Source organism: Phyllobates terribilis, unplaced genomic scaffold (assembly GCF_046119375.1).
Source record: "Phyllobates terribilis strain yellow unplaced genomic scaffold, ASM4611937v1 Scaffold_2__4_contigs__length_985480577, whole genome shotgun sequence".
NCBI lineage: Eukaryota > Metazoa > Chordata > Amphibia > Anura > Dendrobatidae > Phyllobates > Phyllobates terribilis.
The window spans coordinates 387,021,882-387,046,917 of record NW_027362762.1 but is presented as its reverse complement, the minus strand read 5'-3'; the positions used below and the strand labels follow the sequence as shown (position 1 = coordinate 387,046,917).

At 43.7% G+C, this 25,036-nt stretch overlaps 1 protein-coding gene across 2 annotated transcripts in view; it reads right to left on the bottom strand.

The window, feature by feature from the left end:
* The window catches only part of LOC141211443 (E3 SUMO-protein ligase RanBP2-like), an 82,935-nt gene that overhangs the window by 53,618 nt on the left and 4,281 nt on the right, over window positions 1-25,036 (bottom strand). For both annotated transcript variants that reach the window (XM_073664822.1, XM_073664823.1), the window contains exons 2-19: window positions 23,372-23,439; window positions 21,276-21,387; window positions 20,997-21,149; window positions 18,371-18,598; window positions 17,919-18,058; window positions 16,949-17,141; window positions 16,782-16,863; window positions 15,421-15,630; window positions 15,070-15,251; window positions 14,599-14,774; window positions 14,384-14,507; window positions 12,267-12,428; window positions 12,044-12,181; window positions 10,911-11,057; window positions 9,571-9,753; window positions 9,347-9,430; window positions 7,655-7,790; window positions 6,553-6,647 (exon numbers count right to left, since the gene is read on the bottom strand). In XM_073664822.1, coding sequence (XP_073520923.1) covers window positions 6,553-6,647; window positions 7,655-7,790; window positions 9,347-9,430; window positions 9,571-9,753; window positions 10,911-11,057; window positions 12,044-12,181; window positions 12,267-12,428; window positions 14,384-14,507; window positions 14,599-14,774; window positions 15,070-15,251; window positions 15,421-15,630; window positions 16,782-16,863; window positions 16,949-17,141; window positions 17,919-18,058; window positions 18,371-18,598; window positions 20,997-21,149; window positions 21,276-21,387; window positions 23,372-23,439 — 2,613 coding nt within the window. The remainder of the gene's footprint in view (window positions 1-6,552; window positions 6,648-7,654; window positions 7,791-9,346; window positions 9,431-9,570; window positions 9,754-10,910; window positions 11,058-12,043; window positions 12,182-12,266; window positions 12,429-14,383; window positions 14,508-14,598; window positions 14,775-15,069; window positions 15,252-15,420; window positions 15,631-16,781; window positions 16,864-16,948; window positions 17,142-17,918; window positions 18,059-18,370; window positions 18,599-20,996; window positions 21,150-21,275; window positions 21,388-23,371; window positions 23,440-25,036) is intronic.

The following is a 25,036-nucleotide window of genomic DNA, read 5'->3' as shown; positions in this document are numbered from 1 at the left end:
GTCCCCCGTGTGTGTGTGTCCGTGTCCCCCCCTGTGTGTGTGTGTGTGTCCCCCCTGTGTGTGTGTGTGTGTCCCGTGTGTGTGTGTGTGTCCCGTGTGTGTGTGTCCCCCGTGTGTGTGTGTGTGTGTGTGTCCCGTGTGTGTGTGTCCCCCCTGTGTGTGTGTGTGTCCCCTGTGTGTGTGTGTGTCCCCGTGTGTGTCCCCCTGTGTGTGTATGTGTGTCCCCGTGTGTGTGTGTCCCCCCGTGTGTGTGTGTGTGTCCCCGTGTGTGTGTGTCCCCCCGTGTGTGTGTGTGTCCCCCGTGTGTGTGTGTGTCCCCCGTGTGTGTGTGTCCCCCCGTGTGTGTGTGTGTCCCCCGTGTGTGTGTGTGTCCCCCGTGTGTGTGTGTGTGTGTCCCCCGTGTGTGTGTGTGTCCCCCGTGTGTGTGTGTGTCCCCCGTGTGTGTGTGTGTCCCCCGTGTGTGTGTGTGTGTCCCCCGTGTGTGTGTGTGTGTCCCCCGTGTGTGTGTGTGTGTCCCCCGTGTGTGTGTGTGTGTCCCCCGTGTGTGTGTGTGTGTCCCCCGTGTGTGTGTGTGTGTCCCCCGTGTGTGTGTGTGTGTCCCCCGTGTGTGTGTGTGTGTCCCCCTGTGTGTGTGTGTGTCCCCCGTGTGTGTGTGTGTCCCCCGTGTGTGTGTGTGTGTGTGTCCCCCGTGTGTGTGTCCCCCGTGTGTGTGTGTCCCCCGTGTGTGTGTGTCCCCCGTGTGTGTGTGTCCCCCGTGTGTGTGTGTGTGTCCCCCGTGTGTGTGTGTGTCCCCCGTGTGTGTGTGTGTGTGTCCCCCGTGTGTGTGTGTGTGTCCCCCGTGTGTGTGTGTGTGTCCCCCGTGTGTGTGTGTGTGTGTCCCCCGTGTGTGTGTGTGTCCCCCCCGTGTGTGTGTGTGTCCCCCCCGTGTGTGTGTGTCCCCCCCGTGTGTGTGTGTGTGTCCCCCCCGTGTGTGTGTGTGTCCCCCGTGTGTGTGTGTGTGTCCCCCCCGTGTGTGTGTGTGTGTCCCCCGTGTGTGTGTGTGTGTGTCCCCCGTGTGTGTGTGTGTGTGTCCCCCGTGTGTGTGTGTGTGTGTCCCCCGTGTGTGTGTGTCCCCCGTGTGTGTGTCCCCCGTGTGTGTGTCCCCCGTGTGTGTGTGTCCCCCGTGTGTGTGTGTATGTGTGTATGTGTGTCCCCCGTGTGTGTCCCCCGTGTGTGTGTGTCCCCCCCTGTGTGTGTGTGTGTGTCCCCCCCTGTGTGTGTGTGTCCCCCGTGTGTGTGTGTGTGTGTCCCCCGTGTGTGTGTCCCCCCCTGTGTGTGTGTGTCCCCCCCTGTGTGTGTGTGTCCCCCCTGTGTGTGTGTCCCCCCTGTGTGTGTGTCCCCCCCTGTGTGTGTGTGTCCCCCCCTGTGTGTGTGTGTCCCCCCTGTGTGTGTGTCCCCCGTGTGTGTGTGTGTCCCGTGTGTGTGTCCCCCCTGTGTGTGTGTCCCCCGTGTGTGTGTGTGTCCCCCGTGTGTGTGTGTGTCCCCCGTGTGTGTGTGTGTCCCCCGTGTGTGTGTGTGTGTGTCCCCTGTGTGTGTGTGTCCCCCCTGTGTGTGTGTGTGTCCCCCGTGTGTGTGTGTGTGTCCCCCGTGTGTGTGTGTGTGTCCCCCGTGTGTGTGTGTGTGTCCCCCGTGTGTGTGTGTCCCCCGTGTGTGTGTGTATGTGTGTCCCCCGTGTGTGTCCCCCGTGTGTGTGTGTCCCCCGTGTGTGTGTGTATGTGTGTCCCCCGTGTGTGTCCCCCGTGTGTGTCCCCCGTGTGTGTGTGTCCCCCCCTGTGTGTGTGTGTCCCCCCCTGTGTGTGTGTGTCCCCCCCTGTGTGTGTGTGTCCCCCCTGTGTGTGTGTGTCCCGTGTGTGTGTCCCCCGTGTGTGTGTGTGTCCCCCGTGTGTGTGTGTGTCCCCCGTGTGTGTGTGTGTCCCCCGTGTGTGTGTGTGTCCCCCCTGTGTGTGTGTGTCCCCTGTGTGTGTCCCCTGTGTGTGTGTGTCCCCCCTGTGTGTGTGTGTGTGTCCCCCCTGTGTGTGTGTGTGTCCCCCCTGTGTGTGTGTGTGTCCCCCCTGTGTGTGTGTGTGTCCCCCCTGTGTGTGTGTGTGTCCCCCCTGTGTGTGTGTGTGTCCCCCCTGTGTGTGTGTGTCCCCCCTGTGTGTGTGTCCCCCGTGTGTGTGTGTGTCCCCCGTGTGTGTGTGTCCCCCCTGTGTGTGTGTGTCCCCCCTGTGTGTGTGTGTCCCCCCTGTGTGTGTGTGTGTCCCCCCTGTGTGTGTGTGTGTCCCCCGTGTGTGTGTGTGTGTGTCCCCCGTGTGTGTGTGTGTCCCCCGTGTGTGTGTGTGTCCCCCCCTGTGTGTGTGTGTCCCCCCTGTGTGTGTGTGTCCCTCCTGTGTGTGTGTGTGTGTCCCCCCCTGTGTGTGTGTCCCCCCTGTGTGTGTGTGTGTGTGTCCCCCCTGTGTGTGTGTGTGTGTGTGTGTGTCCCCCTGTGTGTGTGTCCCCCCTGTGTGTGTGTGTCCCCCCTGTGTGTGTGTGTGTGTCCCCCCTGTGTGTGTCCCGTGTGTGTCCCCCCTGTGTGTGTGTGCCCCGTGTGTGTGTGTGTGTGTCCCCCCTGTGTGTGTCCCGTGTGTGTCCCCCGTGTGTGTGTGTGTGTCCCCCCTGTGTGTGTGTGTCCCCCCTGTGTGTGTGTGTCCCCCCTGTGTGTGTGTGTCCCCCCTGTGTGTGTGTGTGTGTCCCCCGTGTGTGTGTGTCCCCCCTGTGTGTGTGTGTGTGTCCCCCGTGTGTGTGTGTGTGTGTCCCCCCTGTGTGTGTGTGTGTGTCCCCCGTGTGTGTGTGTGTCCCCCGTGTGTGTGTGTGTCCCGTGTGTGTCCCCTGTGTGTGTGTGTCCCCCGTGTGTGTGTGTGTCCCCTGTGTGTGTGTCCGTCCCCCGTGTGTGTGTGTGTCCCCCCGTGTGTGTGTGTGTGTGTGTGTGTCCCCCCGTGTGTGTGTGTCCCGTGTGTGTGTGTGTGTCCCGTGTGTGTGTGTCCCGTGTGTGTGTGTCCCGTGTGTGTGTGTCCCCTGTGTGTGTGTCCCCTGTGTGTGTGTGTCCCCTGTGTGTGTGTGTCCCCTGTGTGTGTGTGTCCCCTGTGTGTGTGTCCCCCCTGTGTGTGTGTGTGTGTGTGTCCCCCCTGTGTGTGTGTCCCCCCTGTGTGTGTGTGTGTGTGTCCCCCCTGTGTGTGTGTGTGTGTCCCCCCTGTGTGTGTGTCCCCCCTGTGTGTGTGTGTGTGTGTCCCCTGTGTGTGTGTGTGTGTGTGTGTGTCCCCCCTGTGTGTGTGTGTGTCCCCCCTGTGTGTGTCCGTCCCCCCTGTGTGTGTGTGTGTGTGTGTCCCCCGTGTGTGTGTGTGTCCCCCGTGTGTGTGTGTGTGTCCGTCCCCCCTGTGTGTGTGTGTGTGTGTGTGTGTGTGTCCGTCCCCCCTGTGTGTGTGTGTCCCCCCTGTGTGTGTGTGTGTGTGTCCGTCCCCCCTGTGTGTGTGTGTCCCCTGTGTGTGTGTGTGTCCCCTGTGTGTGTGTGTGTCCCCTGTGTGTGTGTGTGTCCATCCCCCCTGTGTGTGTGTGTGTGTGTGTGTCCCCCCTGTGTGTGTGTGTGTGTCCCCCCTGTGTGTGTGTGTGTGTCCCCCCTGTGTGTGTGTGTGTCCCCTGTGTGTGTGTGTCCCCTGTGTGTGTGTGTGTCCCCTGTGTGTGTGTCCCCTGTGTGTGTGTCCGTCCCCACTGTGTGTGTGTGTCCGTCCCCACTGTGTGTGTGTGTGTGTCCGTCCCCACTGTGTGTGTGTGTGTGTCCGTCCCCTGTGTGTGTGTGTGTGTGTGTCCCCCCTGTGTGTGTGTGTCCCCTGTGTGTGTGTGTGTGTGTGTGTGTCCCCCCCTGTGTGTGTGTGTGTGTGTCCCCCCTGTGTGTGTGTGTGTGTCCGTCCCCCCTGTGTGTGTCCCCCCCCTGTGTGTGTCCCCCCCCCTGTGTGTGTGTGTGTGTCCGTCCCCCCTGTGTGTGTGTGTGTGTCCCCCCTGTGTGTGTGTGTGTGTCCCCCGTGTGTGTGTGTGTGTGTGTGTGTGTGTGTGTGTCCCCCCTGTGTGTGTGTGTCCCCTGTGTGTGTGTGTGTGTGTGTCCCCTGTGTGTGTCCCCCCTGTGTGTGTGTGTCCCCCCTCCTGTGTGTGTGTCCCCCCTCCTGTGTGTGTGTGTGTCCCCCCTCCTGTGTGTGTGTGTGTGTGTGTCCCCTGTGTGTGTGTGTGTCCCCCCTGTGTGTGTGTGTGTGTCCCCCCTGTGTGTGTGTGTGTGTCCCCCCTGTGTGTGTGTGTGTGTCCCCCCTGTGTGTGTGTGTGTGTCCCCCCTGTGTGTGTGTGTGTCCCCCCTGTGTGTGTGTGTGTGTCCCCCCTGTGTGTGTGTGTGTGTCCGTCCCCCCCCCTGTGTGTGTGTGTGTGTCCGTCCCCCCCCCTGTGTGTGTGTGTGTGTCCGCCCCCCCCCCTGTGTGTGTGTGTCCGTCCCCCCCCCTGTGTGTGTGTGTGTCCGTCCCCCCCCCTGTGTGTGTGTGTGTGTGTGTGTGTGTGTCCCCTGTGTGTGTGTGTGTGTGTGTCCCCCCTGTGTGTGTGTGTCCCCCTGTGTGTGTGTGTGTGTCCCGTGTGTGTGTCCCGTGTGTGTGTGTGTGTGTGTGTGTGTGTGTGTGTGTGTGTGTGTGTGTGTGTGTGTGTGTGTGTGTGTGTGTGTGTGTGTGTGTGTGTGTGTGTGTGTGTGTGTGTGTGTGTATACTCACCTACACGATGGATGAGAGACGCGTCTGCTCCGGTCCCGCGCTTGCAGCATCTGACGTGAAGCGATCAGCTGACTGTCACGTGACCGGCTTGTAATCAGCTGACCGGAAGCCGGTTAGCTAACAGCTGATCGGCTCACCGGCAGATGCTGGAGGTGCGGGATTGGAGCGGACCGGACGCCTCTACCCTGACATCGGGTAGGCGAGTATCCATCCTGCGCCGTTAAAAGCGATGGAATTACGCAGTGTGTGAACACCGCTGCGTAATTCCATCGCTTATAATGGGCACAATAGAGAGAAAGCACTGGACGCAGTTGCGTAAAGAATTGACATGCCAATTCTTTACGCAGCTGCGCTTTCCCGCTGCGTAAAATTACACAGTGTCTGAACGGCAAAGTGAATTTCCCATTCACTTTGCTGGCAGACACAAATCACATTGCGTATTTTCAAAAAGCGCGCGAAAATACGCAATGTGTGAACGCAGCCTTACCCTTATTAGTACGGTGTTCCCTCTACACACATTTAACCCCCGACACACATCAGAAAAAAGTTGAACAAAAAAAGCTGATTTCTAATATGTATGGAGGCCCTACTAACTGTTCCTAGAAAGATTATGGGTACGGCGAATGTAATTCAATCGCCTACACCTCACAGACATCATATGGTATCTCTTGTCGTGTCTTCCTGTGTATGGGAGAGACAGCTATCGGTCGTACAATCTGAGAGCTTTTTAATGTGTATGGCCAACATAAGACTGTAGAAACATAGCATTTTTATTCATGCATTTGGAAAAGGAATAACAAAAGGTGGAGGTTAGACTCCCAAAATCTCCTTCAATCAGTTGATTGATGGGGGAGGGCATCATGCCACCCACAGATCATCAGAATATTAAGACAGAAGTGATCTGAAAAGTGAGCTTTCATTTGGAGTCCGATATAGACCTCAGCACACGTGTAGAATGTGCCCCAGCTGTGTCGGCCGAGACACCACTTCCCAAATGTCACATCAGCTTGCCACTGCATCATTGGAAATTAATTGCTAGCCTATTGAAAATGGCTGCATGGTTTCTGCCAAACCATGTGGCCATTAAAAATAGGCAAGCCATTAGCAATTAATTTCTGTGGATGCAGTGAAAAACCGCTGAAATATTTAGGAAGCGCAGATGCACCAGGGAGTTGAGTTGTATGTGACCCCAGCCTTAGGAACGCACTGCTTAAATCATTGCTATACTCACATGGTGTAACACTGTTCAGTGCCACCTCTCCAATTTCTAACTTTCATTATTCCTTCTGCAACTATCAGTGTTTAGGTCAAGGTATGATAAGCAAACAACATGAGCTCACAAACTGATTGACAGATGTGTCAGGGAAGTGAATAGTCAATTTGGCCCTTTGGAGACGGCATCTGAGCCCTTCATCAGCATTATAGATGAAGATTTTCTTATGTATACCACTGACAGAATACTGAGACATATGTTAATGTAATGGCATACAGTCCAGAGGGTCCCATTGAAATGCATAGCGCCCCAAATAAGGCCAACATTGGTTTAAAATGGAACACAGGGCCAAGACCTAATATGTGCGCTGTACTAAAAGCTGGAAAAACACCTTAGAGAGCTGTTGGCCCAATACTAGCTCATGCCAACAACTATTCATCCTCAAATACAAGCAGGCTCGGCTCAGAAAAAGAAATCTATGGAAAACCAGCTGCTTGTGCATTACAAAGCAGACTTTTTCTTTCATTGAGCAATATTAATCAATACCTTGGTTGGTGTAACATTTGCCACTGGTCTGAGAAGTTGTTGAGGATTATAAGCCGGTGACGGAGCATAGTAACTAGGATGCGCTGTTGTAGAAACTAATAAAAAAAGAAACATATGAAAAAATGGTCAATGATTTCATTATATACAAAGCCAATTAAGAATAGAATCTCTTTTTATAAATACAGCAGATTTACTGCACAAACATCTGCTGAAAAACAGTATTACACATGTGAATAGGATTGTTTCTGCACACTTCATTCAGATTAATAGGGCAGAGCTGAAAACTCTGCAACAAATATGCTGAGGAAAGCTCAAAAAATGAATTCAATGATACACATGCATAAATAATGTCAATGGAATCTCATTAAAGGAGAAGTAAAGGTGTATATAAATATGTATATACCCTCATACGTGTGAACCGGACTATATAATGACCCATTGGTGATGAAAACATGGGAAATCAAAAGAGAAACTGACAAAAGGCCAAAATAGTAGTAAAATATGTCAAGCTTTATTAGATCAAGATATAGGCGCACATAGGGAAGGGAAACAACCAGAAAAAAGGGGCGCTAATCCAAGTGTGTCACATGTAAAAAAACAATATAACAAATATAATAAATCCAAGGTATCGCAGAATACGCTTATGGTTAAGAGAGGATTATCAATGCGGATAAAAAGATTATGAAATTTCTAAGGATAACATAAAATTCAGCAGCATAGTGAAAACCCTTGTATTTAAACCATAAGGCAGCATGTTAGCATGTGTTTGTCCCTCCAAAGCGTAGAGGGTGGCAAAGGCAAATGCTAAAACGCACATCAGGGTGGGAGCATCCTTGTATGAACCTTGGCTTCTACCCAGGTAGAAGATACTCTTAAAGACACTTGTTAATAATGCAAATTCAGTCTAGCACTAAAAAAAAAACAACAGACTTGTTGTAATAAAATAAGCATTTTTAACACTTGCCGCTTGCTGGCTGCAATTTAAGCAGAAGAGTTTTCATTACAACGGTAATAATTAGAATTTTTTTTAAATATCTACACCACAAAAAAGTTACATCTGAAAAACTTACAGTGGAAAATAAAAGGGAAAAAAAACCCTCACCTGTCAATGGATCGTAATAACTCTGAGCTAAATGGTAGCCATCAGTAGCTGTATCAGCACCATACCCTTCAGCTGCCCAGCGCTGGTGTGTTACATTGCTGTTTGAACTATTCATTCTTAACTCATGGACTTCTTTCTGTAAATGTAAGAGTAGAAACTTATATTTATTAGGCTATACAGTGTTTTACTGCTAGCCAAATGTTAGATTGTCTTTATGTATGCATGTTGTAGGATAAAGCAAAGGTGGCAGCAGAAAAAAATTGTAGTGTAGGAGCGCAATCTTTTTTTGTGAGCTACTTGTATTAGCTATTTTGCCTGCAGGACAACATGGACCAAGTATGTGCTGTCATTTAGGTTTCAGTGTCCTGCACTGTAGAATATAAAGTGGGCAACACTGGAGACAGAAATTTAGGAGATGGCAAAGACTAAAAGGATAAAATCACTAATACTAGTGATTAAGAAAAACAATTACAGTGTTGGCTATAACTGGAGCAACACTTAAAGGATTAGTAAAGCTAAAGCACAAGGCAGCCCATAAAATATACCGTAAATATATCTGGAAGGCATCAAATCATTAAACATGCATTAAAGAAGTTTTCAGAGCCAGGTTTAAACATAGGCTGAGTCTCAATATGGGAAATCCTAAGAGTGTGAAAAGTACACACTTAGGCTTCCGCCCTGCTTCACTGTTCCAGGGGTTCTCTCAAACTCTCACATGCATTTTGCATATCTGAGTTCACATGTTAACAGTCTTGCTCTTCAGGTTCTCTCAGCATGTGACTGCAAGTATGCAAATAGCATGAGACTGGTAATGTGGAATTGGCAAACAAAGCAGAATCCTAACAGTGTGTACACTGTTACATTTTCCATATTAGATTCCCTGGTCAGGAAAACCCCTTTATCCCTTTAACTATCCATGATGGATATATACATATAGGGTGTTTTGAATGGGCTCAGGAGCAAAGCCCGCTCCCCACAGGGCAGATTCTGGATATACTACTGCTGCCAATCACTGCAGTTAAACTTTTACATGCCTCTGTCAATGGCTGGCAGCGGCATATAAGCACCGCTATCTGGCCCGGGCCTTCGTTCCGGTGCTCAATGACACACTGTACTCCCCCCTGGGAGCCAATAGGTTGTCATGACAGCTGAAGGACCCAGCCTGTCATGCTATTACTCGTTTGAGACTCTGCCTGTGGCTGCATGTCACAGGAGACTATGACTTACTATATACAGCAATACCAGAGTATAACTCTAAATAGCACAAGGGATCAAAAGAACACAGCTTCAAGTCTAAGGGGACTAAAGTAAAGCTAAAATTTTAAAATATATATTTTTTTAAAATGAAACCTAAAAATTTGAATTGATCCGAATCACACGCTGAGAGCACATCTTTCCCAGCATATGATTGCTTATTTAATCAGCCATCATGTGCTTCTAACAGCTGCGGGTGGAGAGGAGCTGTGCCCACGGCTGTTAAAATGTTAAATCCCGCTGTCAATCTCTGACAGCGGCATTTAACACGCACGGGATGAGGATGGCGTCATTCCACGCTCCCATCGGCACACCCATGACATGATCGAGAGGCGTCAATGGGTTGTCACAACAGCTTAAGTGACTAAGGATAAGGTTCCGCTTTATACTAAAGCAATGTCACTACTCCACAAAGTTTACATTCTGACAATACTGTACCTTCAAGGCTTCAACTTGTTGCACAAGTTTTTCAATAAGGGATTTTTGATCTTCAGCCCAGGGTGGTGGTGTTTTTGACAAAGACTGCAAGTCAAGGAACAGCAGAATTGTAAGATAATAGCTGGAATGTGTCCACCTTCACATTTAGTGAAAATGACTTTATATATAACATCAAAAACATGGCAACACCAGCCCTTACGATACTGTTGTATTAAAATGATCACCTTTTGTGCTTTGCTTGGAGACACGGAGAACTTAGTAGGAGATGGAGTAGAATGCTTTATTCCCGAGGCAGACATGAAGGACTGGATGTCTCTGAAGTTTGGGCTCTGAACTTCTTGAACTTCACCAAGATTTTTCTTCACTTCATCCAGCATCTCTTCAACTGATTCAACAGGTACCGCAAGCTGGGCCAAACACAGAAAAAAAAACAAAAAACATTTGCTTTGACTGATTTGATCTTTACTGAAACTTAACTATAATTGAATGTATCCCATTTCTTCCCTCTCTTCCAAGAGCCATAATTTTTTCATTATTTTTCATAGCCATATGAGTTCTAATTTTTTTCCGGGACAAGTTGTAGTTTTGAAATCACCATTCAATGTACTGGAAAACTGGAAAAAAATCCAAGTACTGCGGAATTACAGAAACATATGACTTCTGCAATCGTTTTTTGGGTTTTGTTTTTAAGTGCTATAAAAATTACAAGGCAAAATGATTCTTCAAGTCAATACAATTAATTACAGATCCCAAACTTGAATGTTTTTATTCTGCGTTGTGAATAAAAATTTTCAAAATTTGTATAAAAAAAAATTATTTGCTTGTGTCAACATTTCCTGAGAGCTGTAAAATTTTCATTTTTGCATCAATTGAGCTGTAAGAGGACTTGTTTTTTGCGCTGTGAGCTGATACCATTTGGGGTCACTTCTTATTGCATTTTTTGACAGAACAGTGTCGGCTGTTAAACAGCAATTCTGTACTTTAGATTTTTTTCTTTTTATGTAGTTTACTGATCAGGTGCTATCAGATAGCAACTCATATATTGATTTGAATAGAAGGCAGATGTGCAGTAACCTGCCGAGGTCACTACCAGAAGATGGAGCAGCTCCGTAATGGAGTAGTTTCGGCCAGCGGCTGCCGCAACAGAGATCAACTGATCAGCAGGGGGTGACGAGTGTTGGACCCAGACCAATCAGACATTGACGAACTATCTTAAAAATAGGTCATCAATGAAAAAGTAGTGGACAACCTCTTTAACTAAAGTTAACTCATTATGTGCCAAATACTTTGATTGCTAATAATATCTATAACAAAGAGGCAAAATAAAAAAAGTTTTATTCCACTCTGCATCCACTATTGCATGGAGCGTTCAGTTCAACATGAAATATTTGGTGAAAGGTCCTCTTTAGGGTGTGATGCAATGTCTTGAAAAGCATAACCATTTACATAAATGTAAGGGATTTGGCAGCTCTAGGTTACACATCAAGAGCACCCTGACAAAACACGACAGAACATTAGGTTACATAAAGAAAGAGCAGATCAGGTAAAGAGGAGGTAGAATTACCTTTGCAGTCAGTGAGGGATCTCTAGAGAGTTCATCGAGAATCTTAAGCAGATAGGATTTACATTTCTGCATGCAATTTAGATATTCCTCCTGCTCCTCTGTGGGTGGAATCTCATTCTCCAAATCCTCTCCTTTACGCTGATAAATCTATGAAAGCAAGAAAAAAAAAATCCTTTATGCCCCCACATATGGTATGATGTCCCCACACAGTATGTCACTAAAGATGCCCCCCCCACGTAGCATGTTCTCACACAGCATTATGTCCCCACACAACCCCCTTACACAATAAGACGTCCCCACAGTATGAAGTCACCTTGTACAGTATGTCTCCACAAAGCGCCCCACGCAGTATTATGTCCCCAAAATGTATTGTCAATTAAAAAAAAATCTAAATCTACTCTCCTAACCCCATTCCCCAGCGGCTCCAGTCTGCCCTGTGCACATCTGCTATGTTCTCAGATGCACAGGCTCAATGGTAGAAGAGAGCTGACAGCTCCCTGTTCCAACATTATCCCAAGGACAGCGTGAGATGCCAGGTGGGGGCGGATGCATGGTACGGGACACCACTATCAGGCCCTCTGGTTGTCCTGGGCCATACTATATTAGTCAATGGGCCACATGTGGCCCGCGAGCCACACTTCACCCAGGCCTGGTATAGAGCATTTTCCTCATGTGAATGTAGAATGTAATCGTAGACATTATTTTTATACAGTGGTGTATTATGACTCTTCGTAAAAAAACAAACAAACCCAAGACAGTCAGTTAGACCCTACCTCTGTCTAAACACTTAAATAGCACTATTCTATTGCCCACATCATCTGAGAGGTTAAACCAGCAGGTTCAGAGTTCTTTCCAATCCTGACTATTGCAGTAAAGTTTCAGCTGTAATAAAAAGCAAACAACCACAGCATGTGGTGTGGGCACAGCTCCTCACCCCTCATCCTTCCCGGGGATTACAATTACATGGGCTAAGAAATAGTAAAAATTCAATTTCAGGTGCCTACTAAATGCATATTTTTATATTAGAAACTGGTGTAAAAGAAGTATTCTTAAAAAATTTAATCAATGGTTTAGATGACATCTTACAGCAAAATGTAAAACAATGAAGAAGCAATATGTTTGCATATACATACCCCAGCAAGATTCCAATAGGAATCAACACTTTTAATGGCTTCCAGGGCCAGCACAGCATCATCAATTTTTCCTTCAATGACATCGATTTTTGCAAATGAAACGCCAGCTTCATCTTCTAAATCTCTAACCTCAAAGAGCTGCAAAGGAAAAGGAGTTTTGAATTATTTACTGAACAATGATCCTTTTTCCTACTCTACTGATCAGAGTAGGACATGCCACTACCTTTATGTCTTTGCTGTGGAAATGTTTGAACATTGGGTCGACTGGCTCAGGAATGCTCTTCTTCTGCTTGACCAGGTCCAGCAGAGGCAATACTTTCTTCCAATAGTGAACGCAGCGGAACATGTAATCCCTTTGGTCATAAAACGAATTTAAATTACTACCCTGCAGAGAGAGAAAAATTGTGGGGAGAAAAGCATCGTGAAGTAGCTATATTGTAAATTATTCCCTGGGCTTACCCTGGGGAGCATGAAAATAATTCACATTTTACAAAGGATAGCGATTACATAACGGCTGACAAAATAAGTCTGTATGGCTGACGTGTTTTCAAAAGGGAAAATACTGCTGGCAGACATGTCTGGTGATGACTTACCTTCTACAGTAAGGGGACAGGCATGTTAAAGTCCAACATGCCTAAAGCCCTCATACATATTAGACTAATGGAGTGACGGGTTCAGCCAGCCCTCCAATATATATATGGGCACCAGCTGATTGTTGGCAAAGCTAAGCAGTGGGCAGGGATGTCGGTTGTCAACTTTTTGGCTTATTTCTGCATGGAAATAAGCCACAAAAAATCCATATATCAAAGTCTGCACAGCCTGGTGCAGATCTCCCTGCGGCTTTCCTTGTATTCTATACATGTGAACCTTCCATATGAATGATCCCCCCTAAAATTGTAAAGTGCTATGGAATATGTTGGCGCTATAAAAATTATTATTATTCCACCACACTTGTAGACTGGTCAGGCTGGCTATGGGGTCACAAAAAGGGTCATGAATAATTGTTATTGTAGTTTATTGAGTTGAGTACCAACCACAGAAGCAAGCGAGTGTAAGGGGTTAACTCATGTCCTCTTCTGTACAGGAGAAACTATACAGGCATGAACATACCAATTGGATGCAGAAGGGAAGGTAAAGGTTAAACATACATGCAGAGATTAGGACATTTTATTACCTGGGGGCAGGTGGCACATATCAAATTATAAGAATGTCATATATAAATTGTGGAGGCATAACACTAGTTTAATATAGTGACAAGACCCTAGATAGGATATATTGCTGTGATGATAGTACTATTTGGCGTTGGCACTTGTCTATGATTGAGGGCTTTTTTCCCGGCTCATTTTTCTTCCCACCCTGGATACCTTATGTAATGATTTGTCCTTTAACACCTGAGTCTGAGCATTGACTTTTGTATTAACATTTGTCTATTTTAATGTATGATCTTTGTATATTTTCAAAAAAATTTGACTGTTGATTCCGTATTTTTGGGATAATGTTAGAGGCAGATGTCTACCGGCAATGATGGAAGCTCAGCTCCTGAGCTTGCATGAAAGAAGGGAACTAGACATATGTCGGAAAGAGGGTTGTACCAAGTTCAGAAGTTATTCTCTATCTGTAAGATACGGGATAACTTTCTGATCATTAGGGTCCAACTGCTGGGACGCCCACTGATCCCATGTAAGGAGCGGATGTTAAGCACATGTACCTCTGCTCTATTCATTCTTAGTGGGAATGGCAGAGACCAGCTGAGGGCAGCCCTCTGTCTTCTCCTGCGGTACCATTGAGAATGAATGGAGCGGGTGTGTGAATGCTTTACCTCCGCTTCTTTCACAGCGGCTCTTCAAACTCTACAGTACACACCACTCCTCTTTACTTGGCAAACAATATACAAGTCAGGAACCACCAGACACGGACCAGCATTTCTGCGACCAGATGGTTTGGGGCAGCAAAGAATGGCACTGCAGGCTGCATGTGGGACCTTGGCGGTGCACTCCTAATCTAAAGTGTACTGCCGACACTGACAGCTGCTCCATTAGGCTGCTTCTTCAACTCTACAAAAGCACACGTCATTTTAGTAGAAAGAGGTCGATAAGCAGCTGCCAGACACCTCTGGTATCACTAATTCGGGAAGAGCAAAGGGTTGAACTCAGCGTAGAAGTGTCATTGGACACAGTCAAATAACAGTACTAATGTCCATTGTCAGACCTCAGGTAAGAGGATGCTTTACAAGGTCAGGGCTCATTGATCCACAAAAAGTGTCTAATACACTAAAGGACTGCCTGATGTCATGGATAAAGTAGGTATAAAGGTGAGCTTTACAAAAATAAGCACACTTACTGTAGTGCTAAGACTTCTTGCCCAATGGATGAGAATGGCAGGTTGCAGACCATGTTTCTCCAGGGCTCGCAGAGTGTTAAGTTCATGTTGTATCACAAGGCGCAACTTTGCTGCAGTCCCAGGCCTAAATTCAAGTAACAGCATTGCTAGTTAAATAATTCTCCAAAATGCTGGAGGCATAATAGCTTCCACTTAAATCTACTGCTACAACTTACTGAGCCATCTTATGAGTGAGGCCATAGACTGCATCCCACCAGGAGCGCTGCTTGTCTGTAAATAGCTGCTTGCAGATTGGCAATGGTAGGCAACGAGGTCGGTGACGGTCATTTAAAGTATTACAATTACTTTGTAGTTGAAGGTGACTAGTGTACACAACTGCCAACAAAAATACCTGCAATCCAGAAAGAAAGCACTCAATTATAAGCAGCCATACTAGTAAACCACATCGTAAGAAAAGCAGAAAATCAAGCACTATACAAGGCCAAGAAACCATACAGATCCAATGTGGCAAGTCTTTAGAAACATGAAAGACACATGCTTTTTCATTTAGAATACACACTAATCTGGAAAATTATATTTGTTAACCATGAAACCAGATTTACTTGTGTAAAAACTATAGGATATAAGCCATAAGGTAAAAGTGCTTATGATTAATAACAAAAATACATCCAAATTCTTCAATATACCTCAAGATCTAGAATGGAAATAGATTCTGCGTTATTTGATTCAAGCCTTGACGTTTCTTGAGGCAACCGAGGAAAAAGTTGTTTAAGCCACTTCTGAAAGGTGGGTAAAGTGGCCATATAGTGCCACTGAAGTCCAAGCCAGGTTAGATGCTGTAAACTACCATTGTGCACTCGGACCGCGCCTAAAACAAAAGGAACAAACACCGTTAGCTGGCCATGATAAATTAACACAACTGGAATTGAATGTAAAAAAAACGCAGTAGTGATGCTTGGAACATGTCAAGCAGGAATAACATTAATATCACCAAGTCAGGGAATCTTCTTACTGTATATAAGGAGGAGATAACTTACCATGGTCATATCGTCGCAGATCATTTAAGTCTGGCGACTGACAGTAGACGTTTCCAATGTCATCAGTGCCGAGAAATGAGCTGTCCATTGACAAATCGTCTTCATACAGGAATTTCAGCAAAATACCTTGACCACTTTTATTAGCAAACGATTCAATTATATTTGTGAGGAAGTTTTCGTGGTCACGGCTTAAAGTCAGTAGCAAGTGTCCTGTAAAGATAGTGAGAAAAAAACACAACAAACCACATCAATAATTGCAGAGCTGCTGTTCAGAAGGGTGCACAGAATACTGGTGCATGCAACATATACCAGCGCATCCAACGTATCATATATAAGCATAAAGAAGCATGTGTCATATGGACTCCCATCACAGAAAATCTATATGGTGAGTTATACATTATTACTTGATTCCTCTGTAGAGAACAGCCAACATAGTCCATTGCAATGCATAGGTTTCAGGCTGGGTTTAAGAGGTTAGAATATTTTTGAGATAACGCACTCATGAATTCTGACATTTTACGTGGATTATTTGAGTAGAAATGACAGACACTTGGTGCAAAGCAGTAGGGAAGATTTAATAAAACTGATGTACAAGAAATGCATAGTGATTGCTCATGGGAAGCAATTAGGTTACAATTATGGCGTCTGAAATATACAACGTAGCATTTCATTGGCTGTCGTTTCTTCATTTGCATAAATCTTCCCCAAGATTCATTTGCAGTGATATTTCCTATAAGCCATTCAAGGGAACCTGGCAAACTTTTACCTCCTCCAAGCATTATGACCCTAAGGGACTGCTGAATCAGCGAGAGTTCACATTATGAAGCCGTGTCTGGAAGTGCATTGGGGAGTGACTATACACTTCTAGCTTCTTAGCCTTGAGCTATATTTCCTATGTGTCAGCACCCACCCCTGGCTGATTGACAGGTCAGTGGCAGTGTACCAGAATATACAACCTGTCAGACAGGGGTGGGTATAGCTAGGCAGGAAACACAGGGGGAGGCTGAGAAGCTAGAAAAGCACCATCACACCCCAGTGCACGTCCAGTCAAAACCTTCAAATGTTAAATCTAAAGCAATGCTTTTAAAGGGCTACACAATTGTAAATAACTTGGGGGAAGGAAGTTAAAGTTTCTGACAGATTCACTTTAAGAACCTGCCCAAAACTAGGAAAAAGTCACAACAAACATACAATATCTTCTCACCACCGTGGACCCTGAGTATTGAGATAGTATTTACATCCACCAGCACCGGCAGTTATGAGCTGACAAATGACACCTCTAGCAGTCAAATTAGATACCTTGCAAATGAAATGCAAAAGTTACACAATACTTTCCATTATTACTGTGAAGAATGAAATACCTGATTGACTCTGACGGTCGCAGGCTAAACCTTCAAGAATATACGAGTCTTCAACTCCATTTATCTGCTTATTCCATGGTACCTGAACGCAGGAAAAGATTCATAAATGTCTGATTAACAAAAAAGGAAAGGGATAGCATATATTAATGAAGCATCTATGCACATACCTGGAAAGCAAGAAGATAGCATAGAGCAGCGGGATCTAACAGGGCTTTCCACTGAACTTCACTGTGTTGAGCCATTTTTAGTAATTGAGTTCCAGCATGCAGGTAGTAATGGCCACGCATTTCAGAAAACGTCACCGAGAGGTCGTCAGTGCCATTCGCATAGGGTTTTATTGAAAGGAGGGCTTGATCAAAACTAGAAAGGAAAAAAAAATAATCTGTGTTCAATAATAATTTATACATTACATATCTCTTTTTAATACACAGAAGCACCCATTCTGTGTAACACATGAAAAACACATACTGCACTTAAGTGTTCTCTGCTGCCTCTGTACTTCTGTATTAGCATGCGACACATCCAAAGCAGAGGCATTTCCTTTAAGAAGTATAATGCACTTTTTCCATTAGCAGCACAAATAAAATGTATGTCAATAGTAAAAACATATTTAAATTACTTTTATGCAGTTTGATTTTGTGATAAATAAAAATACTAGTGCAGAGATAAGCGTGCCAACGACAGAATCTTTTGCCCACTAGAGTTCAGCATTACTAAGGCTGAGGGAATTATCCAAACCAATAAAAAAGGTTACCAAAGAAGCACCAATAAGGCTCCTTATGACATTTTTCAAAGGCCCTCTAATTAAAAAGAAGTTGCCCACTACTATATATTTACTATAGATTATACTTTATATTTTTACAAATGGCCTTTGGTTGTCCTTAAAAAAAAAAAAAAAAAAAAAAAAAACTGTTCCAACATTTCTACACACCTCTTTAAATGTGAATGCTGCAGTCCATCAGCTACAGCAAGTACATTCTGTCCGAGTTGGTAGAGAAAGCTATACCCCCCCCCCCCCCCACTATCTCTTCTACCTCAAACTGATTGGCGGCAGCGGTCAGGTCATTTAAAACTCGCACAGTGGAAGAGAAAGTAAGGAAACAAGATAGTTAACTAGCTATACCAGAGAGAACCTACTTTTTAAGCGCCAGCCTGCTTTCTGCCACATCCCTAGTAGACAGTGTTAGAAAGACGACATCTGAATGTGCAAGTAACAGCTCTTTGTTAAATATTCTCCAGTTGTTTTTATCGGAGGATGGATATGTAGATAGGTACTCCTGAAACGTAGAGCAAAATGAAGAGTTAAGACATCATAATGTAAAAAATCAAAAATTGCTGCAAAACAAAAGTATTTTTAAGGCCACTAGACTCAGGATTCACAATGTATATTACCTTTCTTTAAATGAGAGGGATAACACCTTCAGTAAGCAGATTAATAAAAAAAAAAAAATATATATATATATATATATATATATATATATATATATATATATATATATATATATATATATATATATATATATATATATATATATATATATATATATATATATATATATTTATTAATTATATAATAATAATCAGCTAACCTTTAAAACCTGTACCACACAGGAGCACCACTCTAAATGGCTGCGTAGTGCTCTTCTCTCTGGCTTGAGACAATGGATCACAGCTTCATCTAGTCGCTTATTGGACCGGAATAACTCCACTAGTCTGATATTCACACAAACATCATCAGGTCTTGCAAACAGCTCAGACTGGATTAAATCGAACAAGCGATTCCAACCAGCTTCACCTTGTGAGTTTAGCAGCTGCTCCTAAGAAGGAAAACAAAATTAACATAGATAAAAAAATTATTATATATATTACATATACACACAGAATGGTAGAGTTGGAAGGGACTTCCAGGGTCATAGTGTTCAATGCAGGATTTACTAAACCATCCGTCAAAAAGTTCTTCCTAATATCTAATATGTATCTTCTCCCTTTCAGTTTCATTCCATTGCTTCTCGTGTTTCCATGTGCAAATGAGAATAAAGATGATCCCTCTACACTGTGACATCCCTACAGATATTTGTAGACAGTTATTAAGTCTTAGTGTTCTCTTTTGCAAGCTAAACATCCCCCAGATCATTTAACCGTTCCTCGTAGGACATAGTTTGCAGTCCACTCACCATCCTGGTAGCTCTTCTCTGAATTTGCTCCAGTTTTTCGATGTCTTTGTTAACATGTGGTGCCCAGAACTGAACACAATATTCCAGATGAGGGCTGACCAAGGAGAGGGGTGACCAAGAAATACTTTAAAAGGGGTCTCGCATATCTTACTAAATGGGTAACATTGTTAAGTGCTTGTAAAAAGAAGCAATTTTGCAAATTATCATATTAAAAATACTTTGTTTTCAAGAACAAAGGCATTTTCAATTTTACAGTTTACTGTACATTGTTTAGGTTACAGGCTACTGCAGCAGTTCATCAAAGGTGGTTGGTCTGTCCAAGGAAAGAGAGCTGTCATGCAAGCTGTTTGTATCAAAGCTTGTAAGCACTGCTCTGAAGCGGTTATGATCGCCGGATCCGACAAGCTTCACTGCCACTGTGCTCCTCCAATGCTGCAGAGGGAAAGTTGCCTCTGCTAGCAGCATGTAAGTGCATAATTCAGACCAGCGGAGCAACCATGCATCAGGTCCAAATTGACAAGCGTCAGGAGCTCCTAAGTAAACTAAGTCCCTTTAACCCCTTCCCTACCAGACGATTTTTTCCTCTCATTTTTGCAAAAGTTCTTCAGCAGACCCCAAGCTGTCATTGCAACCCATCGGCACCTCGAGATCACGTCACAGGTGCGCCGGATAGGCGCATAGACTGATGCTCCCTCCGGCCGGCACACATTAAATGCAGTTGTCAGAGATTGACAGCAGCATTTAACAGGTTAACAGCTCTTATAGGCAGATGATGGCTGAATATCACAGTCATCATCTGCCGGGAAACATACAATCTCGACTTGCGAGCCCGCATATGACGTATGTCAGGAAGGTGTTAAAGAATTTCATGAGTGCACTGATGACTCAATTACTTTGGGTCCATCCAAGTTAGTTTTGCTCAGTTTAGAATGGATGACAAAGCATGTTCTGGATCTATTGCCAGATGGTCAATGATGGAGCCAGACAGATTGCATTGGTTTATAATTGGAATCCGTCAAGTGGTCTTGATTCTGGTCATTTTGACTGAAAATTCTTTCCGAGAATATTGCGACAATATTGGCTCACCACTTTGTGTAACTTAACCAAAGTAAGCCAACTAATAGATGATGTAATCTTAGACCCTGTCTAAAGAGGCACTAAGTTTATCATCAAGCAGGAGCCATTGTTCTGTTTAGTGTAAGTTTACGCCATTAGTACACAGCGTAATAAACTTGCCCCATCATCTGTTTTTTAACAAAATTATGTTAGCAAATAAAATCTGCAACAATGATCCCAGTAGTGTTAGGCTGTGTGCCCACGATGCGTTTTTGGTGCGTATTTGCAGCGTGTAAACGGTCCAGACACGCATTGCATACCTTATCCCATGACTTTCTATGACATTCTGCAAGTTCTGTGCACATGGTCCATATTTTTTCTGAGCAGATTTTACTGCAGAAAAAATACGGACATGACCAATTCTTGTGTGTTTCTGCATGCGTACTTGCCTATACAATGCATTGGAAAAACGCATGGCAAATACGCGTCAAAAACGCATGCGTTTTTCTGCCAAGGAGATGCAGAAATGCTCAGGAAAATTTCTGCTTCATTTCTGCATCGTGGGCACTAAGCCTTAGAGCTGATTGATGTCACCATTCAGGTGCAATTATAGGCTTTGTTCAGTTTATTTTAAAGCCGATTTTGAAGGCAAAAAATCATAGGTGGTTCAAAAAGCGGAGAAATAAGGGACAGAGTGCTTCTTACATTCACTTATTTTTGTTAAATCCAATTTTGGCTTTGGCAAAAAAAAATAAAATGCACGAAAAGCAAGCATGCATCACACCCTTGCTCCACACTGGTCTGGTAAAAACAATGCTCTAAATGAAGTTCAGGTTGGAGGGACTATAAGGCACAGGCTACATGCAGCTTTGGTTTTGTTTTTGCTGCAGTTTTGCCGAATTGGCAGCAAAAATGCTGCAGTTTCTGACAACCAAGCATCCAATGAACTGGCGTTATACCAGATGGTAGTAAAAATACTGCTCACTTTTAGTCTGTAGATAACAGGATTTCCTGGAAACAACTTGGCTGCTTTTTCCACCCAGTATTCTGCTCTGCCATCTGTGACATTGATAGTGCATATTAATTCTGCAATCTTAAGGACAAGATCCTTCTGAGTGGGATTCAATTCCAATGATCGCTAGAAAAAAAAATGGAAATCATTAAATATTTTCTTTTTATGTCAGTGATTTGTAATTGCAATAAACAATAAATCTCTAAGAGGTGCTGCATAGTAACGTGCCCAGCACAGAGAGCACCAGATCACCTTGTAGCAGCCAACAGATTTCTCCACGTTCCCTTCAATTTCATATAGATGTCCAAGGAAGCGGTGAGCTTTTGGATCCCTTTCCTGGACATTAATGTACGATGATACACATCTGAAAAATAGGTTTCACTTTATTATAGTTATAATTGAAAAAAAAAACAAAAACAAAACCTAAAACATTTTTTCTCCCACAAAGCCAAAAATCAAAGAAAGAATAAAGGGGTTGCCGATCACATCCAGTTGATGACCTACCAGCACGACAGGTCATCAATGTCAGATCTGTGGGGTCCAAAACCCAGCACCAATCAGTGGTTATAAGCTCCAGAAGCCTGGGGATCTGAACACTTCGAACAGAGCAGCAATATGCAGCTCCATTCAGTCTGTCGCGGCAGCTGCCGGGTACTGCAGAACAGCTCACATTCATAAGTCAATTTGTGACTTGTGACAAACTCATCATACGATTTGCAACATTGGTCAAGTTGTGTTTAGTTATCTGATTTCTACATTAACCCCTTCATGACTGGGCTATTTTCCGTTTTCCTTTTTTTCCCTCCCGTTCACATTTTTTTTGTAGGACGAGTCGCACTTTTGAATGACACCATTCAATTTATCATGTGATGCACCGGAAAGCAGGGAAAAAATTCCAAGTGTGTTGAAATTGAAAAAAAAAAAAAAAAAAAAGTGTAATTTTACAACTGTTTGAGTTTTTTAATTACCATGTTCACAATATGGTAAAATGGACCTGGCAATATGATTCTCCAAGTTAGTACGATCACTCAGGTACCAAACATGTATAGTTTTTTTATTTAATAAATTAAAATATATTTGGAAATTTGTAAAAATAAATAGTTTCTTACTTTTGTCGCCATTTTTGGGATGTGGGACTGTGAGAGCTTATTTTTTGCACCCTGAGCTGCTGTTTTCACTGAAAGCATTTTGGGTTAGATATAATGTTTTGATCGCCACGCCACTGCAATGTTATGGTGGCTAAAAAAAGAGTAATTCAGGTGTTTCGATTGTTTTTCTCGTTTCGCCGTTTACTAATCAGATTCAATTTATTTTACATTTTGATAGATCCGAGCCCGCATCAAAGGCAGAGGCACGCCATATGACGCAACTGTACATCACATGTGAAGGAGTTAAAGGGGTTGTTTCACAAACAAAATACATGGTAGTCAATACATCTTCGAATAAAACTAAGCTGCACAATTGGACATGTTAAAAAAAATGTTCCAGTGCTGAGATAATCTTAGAAATGTGCCCCTGATGTGTACTGTTTGTGTCTGACCATACTGGAACATAGTCTGTTCATACCGCATCTCCTGGGCAGGGGTGGAAGCAAAATAGTATACAGACATTACAGCACAAGATCGCAGCTGATTCTTTCTGTGAGGTAAAACATTTCCCTGCCTGTTTTTAACATTTTACCTCACAGATAGAATCAGGTGTGATCCCATGCTGTAATGTCTGTATACTCTTTTGCTTCCCCCCCTGCCCAGGAGATGTGGTATGATCAGACCATGTCCTTGTACGGTCAGACACAGCCATTTTAAGTAAATACATCCAATTGTGGAAATTATTATTATTCCAAGATCTATTTAATTACTTTGTGAGAAAACTTATGTGGCTTTCCCAGATGTTTTAGACTGATTGGTCAAATGTGACTTTTTCAAAAGCTCTACTCCTGCTCCACCCCCCCACCAGTAGTGATTTTACATATAACTGTTTAAAAGTTGCATTTTTTTTACATTTTGCAAAACAACCAACTTTTTGAACTAAACGGTTGCAAAACTGGTTAAAGGTTTAAAAAAAAAAAAAAGACAATTTTGGGCTTTGCTAAAATTCAGAAGTCGCGTGTGCCATTTTGCTGAATTTGGCACAAAAAACATCAGTGAAAACTACAAGTCAAAAAAAGAAAAAGCGACTTAATACACGAATGGTGAATTGAGCCCAAAACGTCTACATCCAGCAACTGTCGGACAACCCCTTAAAATTAGCTCATTTTATTAAGTTGTATCAATTACTCTGAATATTTTAAATCAGTCATTACTACACAAGTATATGATGGGAATATATATTAAATTAAGAAGATTTACCTCTTAGCAAGGTCATATTCTTTAGCTTCATAGTATAACTTGGCAATGAGAAAGCCTTTCATTGATTTCTAAGGGAAAAAAAAACAAAGCACAGTTGAAAAATGTTTAGCGATTGCCTACTCACAGAGCTTTGCCCTTGCTGTAGCCGGCCACAATAAAAAAGTATTAATAGTGCAGGTTCAACCTTAAAGGGGTTGAACAACTACAGGGACAAATGTATTTAATTAAAGGGATGTATTTGGGGCTAAAAATCATTTTTGTACTTGGGCTTCATCAAAAATGTTTGCATCATATGGCTTTTACAGGTTCTCTGCTAGGCTGCACATTCAACTTTAATATGGTCTGTGGTCATAAATCAACTGAGAACTCAGAAAAATACAGAGTTAACTGAGAATCCATCAGTCACCTCAATAGGACAGTGTCACAGGGAGTTTTTAACTTCTTCTGCAGCCATCAATAGACAGAATTACACAGTGGTTGTCGAAGGTTAATACTGTTACATTTTAATGAAACCCAACTGCAATAAAATGATTTTTGGCCCCAAATGAATTTAAAAAAAAAAGTCCCAGAAGGTAGGCAATCCCTTTAACATTATAGCAGAGAGAGGGGACACACACTATATAACTATCAACAGTGGATATAAAAAGTCTACACACCCGTTAAAATAAACACACATAAAGGGTAAACGTTATTTTCACATGCACTGTAGATTTATGAAGCAAAAATTAAAATAAGAAATTGTATAAGGGCTTGTTCACACACTGTTTTTTTGCCGTAATAAAAACCACACAGTGCTTTACAGTGACATTTCAGAAATACCATGCACATGCTTCTTATGTTTTCCTTGTGGATTTGAACCAAAGATTTTTTTTCAAATCTGCAGAGTATCAATTCTTTCAGCGAGTCTCATCAATCCAAACAAGTGGGCACCACACGAGTAAAAGCATGTCAAAAGCATTTATTTTATGCAGCGATTTTCCTGCCAACACTGAGTATTTGCAGAATTTTCTCCAGGATAGACCCAATGGTGCACATAGCCCTATATATCATAGCAGATAAATCTGCTGCTTTCTCCGAGGTAAAATCTGTATTCAGTGAAGCACCAATGGTCATCTCCTATCTTCACTGAACAGATATTACCAGTGAATTGAGAGAGGGAAAAAAAGAAGAAGAATGTCTGAAATTTTGTTACAAAGTTGCTTATTTTCACATTCTATTGATTTATGAAATAAAAACAATTACTCTTTAAACTCATGATATTAGTCAGCACACAGCGACCACCATTTAAAGTGATTCTAACTTACCTCCAAATTATATTTAGTTGTTCTAGTAGAATTTCTTACATTTTCTTAGTTACATTTTACAGCAAAAGCCATGATCTGTAAACAGTTTACAACACAGCAAAGGGATCTCAATGTTCAAAGTTATCAGCCCGGAGAAGGGTACAAAAAAAAAAAATAATAATCATCAAGAAATTAGATATATCATGGAACATTGGAGAGAGTCTTCAAGAATTGGCTTAAATTTGGTACAAAAGTGACATTACTTTTGTACTGGTCTGCCCTCAAAACTTGATTATAGGACAAGAGGAAAATTGGTCCAGGAAGCTGCCAAGAGAACTACAGCAGCATTAAAGGAGCTGCAGGAAATTTTTCAGTGGGTAAT